This window comes from Toxorhynchites rutilus, chromosome 2 (genome assembly GCF_029784135.1).
Source record: "Toxorhynchites rutilus septentrionalis strain SRP chromosome 2, ASM2978413v1, whole genome shotgun sequence".
In the NCBI taxonomy this organism is placed as follows: Eukaryota; Metazoa; Arthropoda; class Insecta; order Diptera; family Culicidae; genus Toxorhynchites; species Toxorhynchites rutilus.
The window spans coordinates 301,777,099-301,792,015 of NC_073745.1; the positions used below are offsets into that span (position 1 = coordinate 301,777,099).

Here is a 14,917-nt window from a genome sequence, read left to right on the forward strand (position 1 = left end):
TTGCTTCGTTGCATGCGATTTATATATACAACAAGTTCGTCACCGATCAAGCCAAGGTCAAGCGCTCAAATTCATATAATTTGTTTTTGCAGGACGTCATCGTTTACTGCCTCGAGCGACTGGAGATGGACCCCGATCAGAAGGATAACGCCGGGTATACCCCATTGCACGAAGCGTGTGCCAAAGGTCATCTGGACATCTGCAACTACCTGCTTCAATATGGAGCGAGCCACTCGGAAACGGCACTTTCCGGGATTCGTCCTCTGCACGAGGCTGTTGAGAATTCGTTCATCGAAGTTGTTCGGTTGCTGCTAGCATTCGGAGCCGATCCAATGCTGGCAACGTATGCCGGACAAACACCAATACAGCTGGCAGAGAACAGCGAAATGGAACATTTTCTCCAAAATCATCTTCTCGACATCCAAAGCCTGAGCCCGATGAAAACCGGCTGGAAAATGGACGGTCCGTGGAAGATTCATGGTAAGTACACGCGTTGATGAGTCTCACGCCTAGCCCTAACAGTTGGATATCCCATTTCAGATCCCGAAGAGAGTGGCTGCGACATATTTGCAGACATTCCGGGTTTCCTGGAGACAACCGCTAACAGCCTGCATAACAACTCGGCTTCAACGGAACGCTCGTCGATGAGCTGCTCCACCCTGCAGGACGCACCTTTGTGTCTTCCGCCACCTCCACCTCCAATGCCACCGCCACCACCATCGCCACTGACGACAGGCGGCGCGATGTCGCAAGCACCGGCGAAAAAGTGTGACTCCAACTCTAACATCATGAACTTTGAGATTAAGCTGGAAAGTGAGCTGACCTACGAACGGAGGTACAAGGATTGTGCCGTGGTTCTGAACGACATCCATGAGCTGAACAACGGACGGACTGTAGCGACGCCACCCAATACAACCACCACAACAACAACGTATTTAAACGGGCAGCTGAAGCCGACGCTGGAGGTGAAGGAAGAGGTTGTCGAGGAATGCACCACCACCACCTCGATGAACGGTGGGCCGAGCATTCAGTTTGACGAGGAGGAAAGTGATGACGACGGGGAGTTTCTGTTTGAGTATGAGGAGGCGGATCGGCCTCTGCCACCGCTGTATCTGTTGAAGGATGAGGCCGCCGGGGAGAAGTGGATGCTGATGACGGACCTGTGCAACGTTTTGAAGCTGAAGTCGAAGGAGGCGGTGATTAGACAGGTGAGCACTGGTAACTTTCCGGAAAAAAATCTTTAAGATGAGCCGTAGGGGCCTTCCGATCATCCTGATTTATTTGATTTATGATTAGCTGAATGTCGTCTTCGACCCCTCCGTTTTGGGTTTCTCAATAATATCCCATAAAATCCTCTGTAAAACATGCACCATCTTTCTTACACACCTTCAACCACTTTTCTTTCAAATCATGGTCGTTTTTGGAGACCTTCCCTGTTTTCCGGAGCTTGCCATCTATGATCGCCCAGAATTTTTCTTCGGATTTGTCTCCTCTGGCACAAAAACGGCTTCATATCACTCCATCGTTGGTTAGAGGCGAATGAACTGAAAAGTTTAAAGCCTCTTTAATCCAACATCATCATCATCTATCGTTGGTAACGCGTTATGACACGATGCCAGATCCAGGCATAACAGAGTGTAACCTTGCGGGACCAGAGGAAGAGCAGAAGGCGCTTCTGGAGGCATTCTTCATTGTATAGTTGGCCGTTGGCCGAAGTTAGGCGCCTTCCTTCCTTACCTTGAATCCATGAAGTCTGGCCCGCTTCTTGGCCACGTTCCGAGTCGAAAGGTTCGGATTGCGCTTGAAGTAATCCCTCACAATCGTTGCATTCACAGGTCGGTCGTCTTCGCTTTTCTTCCGCTGACTGCTAGCCGCTGGTTCGTCTGGGTCTTCTTGATCGATTTTACAACACGGGACACGGTCGAATGGTCGATTCCCAACTGTTTCGCGATCTACCTGTGAGACTGGGCTGGATTTTCCGCGTCCATAATTTTTTGTCGAAGCACTTCTTGCTCGGGAGTCATCTCGATATCCACTTGATAAACGAATTTTTTCACATGCAAACATCACACTCTAAACTAGTTTTATCTAAAATTTCATAAATTTTTACTCCCGCAATAAAAAGTTATACACAAAAGAAAGTGTTGCCTTTTGACGTAGGACTACGTCTAACCGGAAGATATAGGGGGTGAATTGGAAATCTAGGCACTGAACAAGTAGGAAAAAATGCAAGATTTGGAACGCTTATAACTCGAGCATTTCTCAATAGAACGCAAAGGTTTTTGCATCAATTGATGGGAAATATATCTACGCATCTATCATAACGAATAACATTTCATTTTTCTTTAGATAAATAATTGAATAATTGTGAAATATCAAGCATTGTCAAAATGCACTATGTGCCCATTTTTGATTGGTCCATTTTGTGCTCCTCAAATCGTACCGACCAAAACGGGCAACCAGAGCAGCAGCGAAATAGAATGAAGCACGATTGGAAAGGAAAAAGAAAAAAATGAACGAAACATTGGTCGCAGTCTCACACATGCGTAATTCTCGAGCCAGCCAGTCAGCTTAAAAATCCCCGCTCCGCTGCCGTAACGATCATTCTCATTCAAACCGTACACCATATTGGTTCGCATCACAACACATCAACAAACCAACAAAAAACATGGTAAAGGAGGAAAAGTGAAGGGAAAGGCAAAATCCCGCTCGAACCGTATTGATCTGGAGCTCCCCGCAAGGGTAGCTAGGCCGAGCGCGTTAGTACCAGTGCACCAGTCCACCTAGCCGGCGTTATATAGTTTCGAAGTGATCGAGTTGGCTGGTAAAGCTGCTCGCGACGATAAGAAAAACCGCATTCAGAACAAAACACATTCAGTTCGGTGGACATCAAGACAACAACAGGCAGTTGCAGCGAGTGGCGAATGGCAAACGCAATCGCAAAACGGCAGCAGGTAGCAGAAGAACAAAGTTTGTTCTTTATACAAACAACAAGGCGGCATGGAGGGCGTTCGAAATGTTTTTCGCTCCCTTTTAACGCTTATTCGTTCGTCTCGTTGGACTCGCCCCTCTGGCTGAGTCTGCCGATTTGTCTCTATCCTGTGAGTGTATACCGCTAGAGTATAAAACACGCGGACCCCAAAAAAATATCTTATTTTCTTTCAAACCGTAAACCCGTGTGGTTGTACGGCATCGGCATCGTGGACGTAACAAAGGAGGACAAGTTAAGGGAAAGGCAAAGTGTCACTCGAACCGTGCAGGTCTCCAGTTCGCTGTTGGTCGCATTCACTGATTGCTCCGCAAGGGTAACTAGGCCGAACGGATTGGTGCCGGAGCACCAGTATACCTAACAGGGATTATAGAATTTCGGCCGTCGGAGTGCTCGAGTTGGCTTGACAAGCTGTTCACGACAATCAGAAAACCCGCATCAAGAACAGAGCAGCTTCGGTTCGGCGCTCATCAAGGCAACAATTAGTTTCAGTGAGTGGCAAAGTGCTTCTCCGGCACGTCGCATTAAATGTAATTTACTGAACAATATGTCACAAGCTGGATGGGAAGAAATTTTCCAACTGTGAAAGCTGTGGCGAGTGGCAAATGCAATAGCTAAACAGGAAGGTTTAACCGAACAAGATGGGAATATCGAGTGATAACAAAAACACAACACCAAAGGTTCTTTTCAGAACCATCAACATATTCATAAAGAGTAAACAGTAAACTAATCCATTTTTCAGGTAGATAGGTAGGTATTCACGTAGGAGATATATATATTTAACAAAAGCTGTCCCCTTTGTATAGTCCTACGTCACTCCGGTTCCCGACATTACCCACCCGTCTTTTTTTAGTTCAATCTTTATACACTGCGTTTCACAACTATAGAACCACTCATTTTTTTTGGAGCTTCCAGAGATATGTAAGAAGTCGGATGAATCGATATATATGGTGTAGGACATAATAACTATCTTCATTTATAAGACTGGCCATTTGAACTTTATTTTTGTGGCCAGGCACGAAACATTAAAAAACTGAAATTTCAGTGTTTCATAACCCTAGAACCAGAAGGAAAAACTCTCATTCCTTCACAAAATTGACGCCAATTACACTAAAATTACAATAAGTTTCTAATTGGTATGTCATCCTCAGTTCTCAATCAGTTCAAATAACCCATTCGGGGTGGTTTCGACCAAGCTGCGCCATATTGTAGTGTGTATCTCGTTCTACGCAAAGGATACTGCTCGTTTAAGCTCTCCAAATCACTCATACTGCTTATAAGCTGTATCTACTATTCGTTCGATCACTCCTCATAAGTTCTTGATAGGGGTTGATCTGGTAAACAAGCTGACCAGTGCAGAATCTGAAGCCCCTATTTATTCAATCATGCCATGCATTTCCGGATTTTATGAATTGATGCCAAATTACCCAATTTTCACGGTGTTTTTAATGCAAAAAAGGAAGTAAATGATTTTGAAGTTCTTCATTGCACTACTGACCGTGCATTCGTGTTGATGAAAAGCTATCTGAACCAGGCCTTTTTGAGAATTTTTTTTTTCAAACCATCAAACTGCCGTCTGCAAAAGTTTTGAAGTTATGAAGGGGTATAAGTGGATTTTTCGGACCACCCTTAAATGAAAATGGGTACCCTTATGACAAAATAAAAGAAAAACGGGTATAACATTTTGCGAAAAGGAACAAAATTTTCACTTTTCACGAAGATCTGAGAACCACTATATCGGAAGGCTGTTTGAAAATAATGCTTTTGGTTCTCCAAAAATCGGACCAAACTTTTCGGACAACACAATATGCACCATCCTGATTTCGTTCTGATTTTTATTTTCAATCTTTCTGATTTTTGAAAATTATAGTTGGCAGCCCCAGCTGTGAAGATGACTTTTTTTCTGCGCTGCTTACAACCCACTATTTCCATTTTACCAGCCGTATGGCACCCGCCAGGATGCCAACATCTCACACGTCAGAAGTATTTGTTTTCTTCAAAACAGCGATCCGCGTTAACGGCAGTGAGCTTCGTTTACTAGTTTAGGGGAGCGTCAAAGAACAGCTGATTTTCAGTCGGAGTGAACGTTTTTGTAAATTAAAATTATGAATGAAAATTAGCTTTTCCCTATTAAATTAGGATTCTGTTTAAATTAAAAACATTTTTGTTTGCAGGTGGGGAAAAAGTCTCATACGAAAATTGGTTATGAAGACAACTTTATATTATAGAGAGAAAAAACAGCAAAAATGTTGGAATTGTATGACCATATGGATGAATAAAAGTCAGAAATACGTGTTTCTAATGATTAAATAACATAATGTGAAAATTTTCATTCAAATTTTAAAATTTGAAAACCGGCTCCGTGTCTTCTAATCTGGTAGAGATTATACTAACGATTTTGGGCCCCAAATTATGGCTCTAACTTGAAGTGACGGTAGGTAGAGTGAGATAGCGATAATCGTGTCATACACCTGCATTTTACTCTATCATTTCCTCGTCTACTGGGGAACTAATCTGATCGGTACCGGAATATTACGAGGACAGCAACATAATAAATCGAAATACTTTAATTAAATTCAACTTCATTCTCCAATTTTTGTTTTACAAACAATTTTAACAATTCAAGTGATTCCGCAGTATTATGTTTTGGTTCAAATTAGTTATTCTGTGTGGGATTAGTTTTGCTTTTTCCGTTTGGGTTTCTAAAGCTTGATATATGCAGTACTGTCAAAAATGAAGAATACACTGTTTACAATTTTTCCTCTTCGCTCATGGATCGTTTGTTTTACGTTATCACTACAAATATTGTTATTGGATTGCAGTACAAGATTCGTACATTGGTTGTGCCAGATTTGATCATATTTATGAACAAATAAATCATGTTGTAGAAACAGTCATTTTGAGTGTGGCACCTAAAAGAATACAGTTGAACAGTTTTCGTATTCAGTTGGAGATGGCGCATCATAACTGATATCAATGACATTTCTGTACGCTTTCGATGTTCCGGTTCCATCATTCTTTAAAGTTAGATAGAGTTTGTTGATTCTGAAGACGGTTTCGGTTGTAGTTATTTTTTTTCTTGTTGACCATGAGAATCGAAATTTCTGTGCGAAAACTAATAGTTAATGACGGCCAAGATGGCGTATTCTTTCGGAACAAAGCTGCCAAGTACAACGTAAGCAATGATGCTATTCAGAAGCTTTGGAGGAAGTACCAAGAGCTTGGTACCGTTTACGACCCAGAGGACGCAAACGCTTGACAACGGATCGGAATGATGTCGGAATCGTCAGGGAAGTGCGAAAAAAACCCAAGAGCTACAAGCGGAACTATAAAAGAAAGCTTATTATTGAACATATTGGAATGAACGGTATGATTGAGATTGCAACAGTAAGGATTAAGGAGCAAGTTTGCGTCTCGGCGACCGTTAATCCGTTAATCCGTAACAGCATCGGCGAGTATCTTTTTCGGTTTGGTTCGTCGGACGATGATCGGGTAGGTTCGTTCGAGGATTGTTATGGTTTCAGTGACTATCTCGTCTATACGAGGTCTGAAAAGTCTGAAGCATTTCAGTTTGTGAATCAAGCCGTTATATCAGACGTTATTTCAATATCATGACCATGTCTGTGGCCTTCGATAGATCTTTGGAGCGCTTCATCTTGTTCATTATCCTCTGAAGCTGAGGTACTTTGGAGTCGCCTCGACAGAATTGGACAGTAACTCGATGGGCTCGTACCACTAGATACCACTTTATACACCACCCAGGCTGCTGGGAAATATCCTAGTTCCATACAGCGGTTGAAGACGTTCGCTAGGAAAAATATCGCAATTTGGGGACGGACCTCTTGTGCGCAATGTTTAACTGCCAATCGAAGCCAGGAACCTCCATGTTGTGGGTGTTTTTGATGGCTTGAGCGATTTTGTTTCCTGTAAACTGTAAACTTCGGCTAGTTCGGTTGAGACGATTGCAAGTTGATCTACGACGTCTCCATCGGACTAGCGCTATTTTGACCCAGTCCGTGAGCGGTCTTCAAACCGAGCAAATTCAATTTTTAATTTCATTCAGTCAAATATATACCCGAAACTTGTGGTTTTAAAGAAAATGCTTTATTCATCATCTAAATTTATATTCAAAATAGGCCCCTTCTGAAACAATACATTTTTTGCAACGAAAAATTCAGTCATAGAAGCACTCTTCATAGCTGTATTGAGGAATTGAATTCAGTTCACGCAGTGAATTCGTTTTTATGTGTTCAATTCTGACGAAACAGGTTCCACGAAATGGTAATTTGACTTTCGGGAATAAGAAAAAGTCACGCGTCAAATTCTGATCCCATCTGAAATGTTTAAATAAAATTGAGCTCTTTTGATACTAGTCGTGCTGCGACTTTTCTCATGCTCAAACACCAACCAAAATATGACGAACGGTCAGATGAAAGATATTCAATTCACGGGCTTGCTCTCTCAAACTTAAATGACGATTTTCGAGCACAATTCCTTCTAAATGACGTGAGTAATGAATACAAACCTGCCTCTTCATTCAACCTGACATCAATCCACACTTTTACTCCCCCTGGCGTGAGTTTTATTACCCGCGTTACAATCTTATTCTTACGTCCATATAAAGTAAAACGAAAACTCGATTTCTGATGCAAAAAAGTAGTTACACCATCAATGGAAGATTTATTGTCTACCCACCGTGAACTCAAACCAACGAACTTAGATAGTTATCAGGTATGCTATAAAGGCCTTCGTGTTAGTATTAGTAAATAGTGTGCAGTTTGGGAGGAATAATGAAAAAAAAATAAGTTCACTTGGCTCCGAGCTCAAATTTGTGAAAAAAACATACAGAAAAACGGGTTTATATCAGCAAAATTCACAAATTTGTCAGTGTTTCTGAGCACAACACTGTACGCTATTGACATAGGACTATGTCTTTAATTTCTATATAGGGGGGTCACTCTATGAAAAATGCAACGATTTATTTAGAGTTTCCAAACGCATATTACTCAAAATGGTTATTGCGATATATGTTGTGTTATATATCATTAGACAGGAAATTTATCCAGATTTTGTTTTTGCTTGAAACATGAACAGTGAATATAGTAAAAAAAAGTTAACAATTTGACGATTCAATTGGGTTTGATTTCTTTCGATTGCACTATCCACTCGCTCCCTCCCCGACGCAATCAGCAATCTTTTTGCCTAAATTCGGGCGTTAGCTCATAATGTGAGTTTATGCGTTAAAAGAATTATTCTCCATTTACCGATAATAGGCATTAATTTTATATTATATTGTATGTTGCCCAATCAATTTGTGCTCAATTCATGTTTTTATCGTGTAGGTCTCACTACTAATAATTTGTGTAATTGTGGTCCAGGATGTCATAATATCGAGTATGTTGTTTGGTTGTGTAAAAATGCAATAAATGAATTTAAATGGATGCTGATTCAGAAGATCGAAAGGGTATACCCACGTAAATCAGATTATGATAGCTTGAGTAGTCGCGATCTTACAGGTCTATAAAGGTATTACAAACAATGTTCCTGACAACGTGGTAACGAAGGAGATGATGCTATTTTTATCTATAATATATTTTTGTAGTCATAGATTGATTTGACTCAAGCTTATATTTATGTAGGTTTTAAATATTTAGACTTGTGTTTAAAAATGATACATGATGACTCTTTGTTTTGTTTCTGCATGATTGAATAAACTGAAGATAAGGGTAGTAATGGCTTTAATGATATTATTGTGTACATTTTTGAACAGAATGCGGTACCGAATTTACCACGTTATGTCATCTAACCCGTTTAAAGGATACAAGTACATACAGGAAACGGTTTTTCCAGGGCATCCATTTGATGTATCAAAAGAGAAAAAAAATACAAATTTTCAACAATGAAAAACTCAGTTTAAATGCAATTACTACACACAATCACAGTCCTATGTCAAGATCCCGTCCGTGCCCCTAGGCTCAGACGCATCAACTTTTATATATGTGTGAGTATTTTTCGTGTACGATACAAACAAATCAATTGTCAATGTTTTCTTCAGGTCAAGAGGTGGATGGTCGTCCTTGACTTGACAAATCGTTCATCCCTTCTCGATCGTCTTTGAATGCCTTATAGCATTCATACAATCGTGTTTTCGACATAGTTGAGTCACCTAATGTATTCTACAGCATTTTCAACATTTCGGCACAAGAAATTTCGTTTGCAACAGAAAATTTCATCAATCTTTGACCAATAGAATTATCCACCCCAAAGATCAACGAGCCAAAAAAATTTAACTTGCTCTTAACCCATTAACGACCAAGCTGTCAACATTATTTTTTTAACGAACTCCATTGGTGTAATTTTGAATTTTAATTTTCCGTTTTCCGGAAAATGACATAAAACCGATAAATCGCCAAACAAAAACATTGGCTAAAACCTACATTCAGGATCCTGTAGGAGGTTCAATCCAATGGTTTTTTTTCTACATCACAATTTGTGTTCTTTTATCATTACTGTAAGAAAGTTTACATATTTTTGCATTTTAGAAGGTTTTGTTTTTTATTAGGTTATGTACTTTTCGCACATAGTTGCTTTAATCCGAATTTATTTTTTATTTTTTATCCCATTTATTTATTTTAGGCTCATTAGCATTTTAGCTGTAATAGAGCCGGATTTTAATCGTGTACATGTCACATGGTTATCATATCTATAATTAGCACATTACACAGTTGTCATTTGCCAGTATTCCACTTCTATACCAACATATGGTACATTTACACAGTAGCCATTTAGGCGTAAGAGTATTCTTTCTGTTCTTCCATTATCCAGTTAAAGCACCGGACAGTGGAGAAAATTTATTGATCATTGTTGAGTTATTTATAGAACTGCATCCCGATGTGTCTTGCAGAGCAGAGCAGTTGTATGGGATGAATCGATCTTATTTCGACCATCGCTGATGATTGTTGCGTGGATGTAGTTATTCTGTAACAACACAAAGATGGTCAATGAGGGCCCTGAGTTTTGAACTCACGATCGATCGCTTACTAAGCGAACGCGAATGTGGCTACGGAGACCCTCCGAATTTATTGTCCAATAGAGTTATAAAAAATCGAATGAAATTGATGGTAAGTGCTAGCTAATAAATTGAGCTATCATTTGATGCCAAAACCTTATCATATGGTAGCTTTCCAAAGCCATGAAAAATTATCAAAGTTGCTGTTCGATTTTTCGAACGCTTGGTCTGAAATGGGTTAATGACGCCGTACACAAACTAAATGACAGATTGCGCTTAAATATGACATGAGGATCACTGAGTTTTTGAAGAACAATTAAAAATTACTAATTCCCGATATATATTTGACAGAATGTATAACATTTGCCTTTTTGAGAGATGTTAGGTATAACTTGTTCTAAGGAGAGGCACAGAGTTGGATTTATTCCTATGGACTTTATCGAGTCGCCAGAAGGGTCTAGAATAAATAGCTATGTTTCTAAAGTCCACGTTGACTGACGGGTGTTCATTTCCCGGAGATGACGAGCTTGTCCTTTGCGAAAGTCGATCGCAACACCACATTTGGGAACCCATACTCGGTCAAGTCTTTAGACGGCGTTATGAGGCAGACTGAAGTTAACGAAAGGTGCTTAAGGTGCATTTTTGTTAGGAACGCGATGTCGATTCGGTTATGTTGCAGAAATTCAATGAGTTCCAACTTGTTGGTTGCCAGGGAACGGGTGTTTCAATTAAGGATCCTAGTGATAAATGTTGAGCTGTTGATTCGGCAGTGAGATGAGCCCGTGATTAGGCACTGGTCTCAACCACGGAGGTGGCATCCAGATTGAGGATTTCTTGCGCTGTACTGGCTGCTGGTTCCTTGTGAAAACAAGGGAAACGAATTTCCTGGATTTGTTACTTTTCAAATGTTTGGACTGGCTTCTCCTCTGGAGCCACCAATATTGAGCCAAGGGAACAATTTCCCTGGACTTATGGTTTTTACAAAAATCTTGACTCAATGGCTGAGCCCCTGTCACGAAAATCCCGACTAGTGTAATCGCAAAAACGCTTCAGAATCAGACGGCTCCACATAGGTCCGTCCGAGTGAAGTTTACAACTACTTTTCGGATAGGAATTTTTGTGTTGTTTTGGTTTACTTTTGATGGTGTGGCGCCTGGTTGCCAACGCTCGGAATGGTTTCCGATTAATACTTGAATACGGACTAACCTTTTTAACTTTATTAATCTATGTGAACTTTAGCGCGAGCTTACATGAATAGAATTGATGGTGAACTTGTTCTCTGAACGAATTGAACTGAATTGATAGCTAAGAATCCCAAGTATATGTACACGAAATTCTTACCCAGCCAAAATCTGTAAGGGTGGGTTTAGACTAGTGATATATTCATGTGAAGAAATATGATGAGATTGAGAAATGAGAAAAAATTATCTTTTGGATAAAGCCGCATTCATGGCAATTCATACCATTTGTCTGTGTTTTTTTTTGTCAAGAAAGCATCCGGAAACAATTCCTAATACTCCATTATCCCTCTTTCCAGATCTGCTCCAACTCCAACGCAACTAATCTCATCGTTCCCAACAACAGTGCCACCACGACCAGCGTGGTGGCCAGCGGTGCTAATGGAGCCGGAAGCGCCGCCGCCGGTACGCGTGAAATCATTCGGGAACTAAAAATCGAGGACTTCCTAACCCGCGCGAGCTGCCTGCAGCTCCTTTGCGCTGGCGAGAAACTCAACATCAACTCCAACAAGGTCGTGTTGGTGAAATACAACGAGAACGTGCGCAATCTGCTCCAGGTGCAGGCGCTGGTGACCAGAATCTAGAACCGATAAACGAACGAAAGAATATGCCTTATTGTGTGTGTAGGTAGAGTTTTTGGAGACTAACCGTGTGTGTATTATGAAGTGTGGATAAAGCAGGACCCTAGGTTAGTAGCGAAAATAGAAATGAAAGGAACCGGAGTGACTTAAACGACCGATATAGAGAGGGACAGGGCTAAAAACGGAACAACACTTGCTCAGGTTACAATTAGAATGTGTGTAGAATAATGGACTAATTTGTTATTCGATTCTTAGGTTATAATGGGTATTGTTTTCAATTTTGCTCGGTAATTACCCAAGGCTTGCAATGGTTTGCCAGCCAGCCGCGAAGCGGAGGCTGAACATGGCATGCTTTGTCATGAGAAAAAAAACAAGAAAAGCTTCAGCTCAATTCACACTCAGATGGCGAATATCGATTGAGGTGAACCGAACTGCAAATATTTACTAATCCGCACAATCTAAGAAAAAACACAGAAAATCGTGCCTTCCGTTCGCTGCAACAAAATATTGGTCTCGGATAGGGGCCCATCTGCTGCACATTATGATGATGCGGAAAAAAGAACATCACAATCAAACTCACGAATGAGATATTATTTTTTACAGACTAAATCAAATTTGTTCCAAAATTGGGATAAAAATTATTATCTTTTTTGTTGATGGTTATCATGCACATCGTCAATCTTATGATGGATTGGTTCCCTCCGCGTAAGGGACATGTAAATATTTCAAAAATATTTAGAAACAGTGCGGAATACCGACCACAACCACGATGAGGTTTTCAGCTGTTGAAACAGCTGCTGCTACCATTTTTTTAAAAGTAAAATCATACATACGTTAGTTTCATATTTTAGTTAAAAGTTTCCATTATCGTTTAAGTGTTAGTTGTTTGCCCGCCCGCAAGCAAACCGTGTGGGCCGCGCTTCGCAAGAATATTTATTTTTAGTTCAAATTTGCTTGTTTTAGTTGATGTTTATTTTTTAGTAGTATCGTAACACACCACGCATTCGTATTTTTTATGTTCAAATGTTAACTCTAATAATGGTATGATGATGTAATTAATGTACATTTGTTTTTAGGGCGTAAGGAAAAACCAACAAAACAAATTTATTGAAAGTTAGTTTATTCAGAAGTAACAAAGAAGCGAAACCCGACTTTGAAACTTAGAGGCGAAACAATCTTGACCACTTGCACTAAGTGCAGAATAACAAACAAACAAAAAATGATGTGAAAAAGTGAGGGAAATCGTTCATTAAAGTTTAAAGTATACCCACACACCCCCCTTATTGTTACAAGCTCATAGCAAACGTGCAGCAACTGTGTATAGAATTAAATTCACTATGTTAATATGCGAAAATGGTTGAATTCCGGAATGACTCATTCGGCGCTCCCGAGCCTAACATAGGCGGACGGAATTCAGCGGTACTTCCTTCCTGCTGTGAGAAGTTGTTTCTAACGATTAGGTTATAATAATAGGACATTACACTCAGATTTGAAGAGACTTTCTTGTTAGTTGCGAAATAGTTTGGCGGAGAATAGAGAAACGAAACAGTAAAAAAAAAAACGGTTATGAACAAGGGCAACAAAAACGGTTTCGAAAACACAGTAGGCGACAGCAACAACAAAAAAATGGTGATGGTTAGTGAAAGCATGGTATATAGGAAAGAAAAGATAAACGCAAATCAAACACAGCAGAAACTCGTGCAATCGATTCATGCTCAGTTCGGCAACTGGAGTTTGATAATAAAACTGAGCAGAGGGTGAGAGGATGTTTTCTATTAGAATAGGAAATCTGAAAACGACCGCGGAAACTGTTTGTGGTTATGCCGTTCGAAGAAAAAAAAAACAAAAACGATGATTATTCTATGTGAATTATATAAAACAAAGAAATGTGATTTTCGCAGAATATACAACATTTATTATTACGATAAGGAGGAGAAAAAACAGAGGTAAGAAAAAAAGAATATTAATATGCAAATAGAATAAAACCCAAATTTATTACAGCTGGCGAACGTCTAGTTGTTGTTCCGAAAGCCCCACTATACACTAGCTTTACGCTCTTCATCATCGAATCTCATTTCATTTCCTATAACGTCCCAGTTAGACCGGCCGCACACGGGTCAACTGAAACTCGATCTCAACTCGTCTTCATCTCAGCTGTCAAACTTGAGCTTAACTTCCATCCGCACACGAAGCAACTCGGAACCAAGGCGCCTCTATATGTACCAGGTGAAACAATCATATGAAATGCACTTTCAGTCATATTGGAATTGCTGTCGGTATTGTTTATAAACAGCATCAGAACGCTGGCGGCGGCTCTCTACAAACTAGAGATGTGCCATCCGCTCATGAGCTGTTCCGAAGAATCGACTCTTTGAAGTGAGTTGACGCGGAACAGCTCGCAAAAAAAATCAAACAGCTCTTCAGCTCACTTTGATGATGATGAAGGAGAGAAAAGAGCTGTAGAATTGAAGAGAGTGTGTGAGCTGTAAGATTCAAATGAACTGACCGTCTCTCGCTCTTCGTGTTAAGACATCAGTTTAATTTCATTTGTCCCTCGTCTTTTCAACTGTTATATTCGCGTTGACGGCATTGAGCTTTGTTTACCAGTTTAGGGGGCGCCAAAAATAATAATTGGCTCTCAGGCAGAATGAACACGTTTTTAAAATTCAAATTATTAATGAAAATTAACTTCTGTGTATCAAATGAGTATTCTATTTCAATGAAAAACACTTTGTTTGCAGGCGGTGCAAAAATCTCATAAGATTTTTTTTTTTGAAGAAAACTTTCTATTGTAATGTAAAGCCTCAGTAAAAATGTCGGAAATGTTGTACTCGCCGAGTCTGTTGTAAATAATAGTCTGGAATACGTGTTTCAAGTAATTAATAATATGGTGTGAAAAATTTCATTTGAATTTTAACATTTTCAAACTGGCTTCGTGGCTATCGAGTTTGGGACCCAAATTGAAAGTCGGCACTGACAACTGAGCTGAAGAGCTGTTCATAAAGAACAGCTCATTTAGATGAGCTGATATGATCAGAGCTGTTCATCATGATGAGCTGATTTGCACACCTCTACTACAAACTGCTACGACGCTTATTCG

At 40.1% G+C, this 14,917-nt stretch overlaps 1 protein-coding gene across 3 annotated transcripts in view; it reads left to right on the top strand.

Annotated features, from left to right (window-relative positions):
- Positions 1–13,813, top strand: part of LOC129768661 (nascent polypeptide-associated complex subunit alpha, muscle-specific form) — a 235,992-nt gene extending 222,179 nt beyond the window's left edge. For 2 of the 3 annotated variants that reach the window (XM_055770438.1, XM_055770439.1), the window contains 3 exons: positions 93–480; positions 523–1,208; positions 11,536–13,813. In XM_055770438.1, the coding sequence (XP_055626413.1) occupies positions 93–480; positions 523–1,208; positions 11,536–11,820 (1,359 nt within the window). In that variant the 3' untranslated portion in view covers positions 11,821–13,813. The remainder of the gene's footprint in view (positions 1–92; positions 481–522; positions 1,209–11,535) is intronic. The other variant, XM_055770440.1, reaches the window with a different exon arrangement.
- Positions 13,814–14,917: the final 1,104 nt, after the last annotated feature.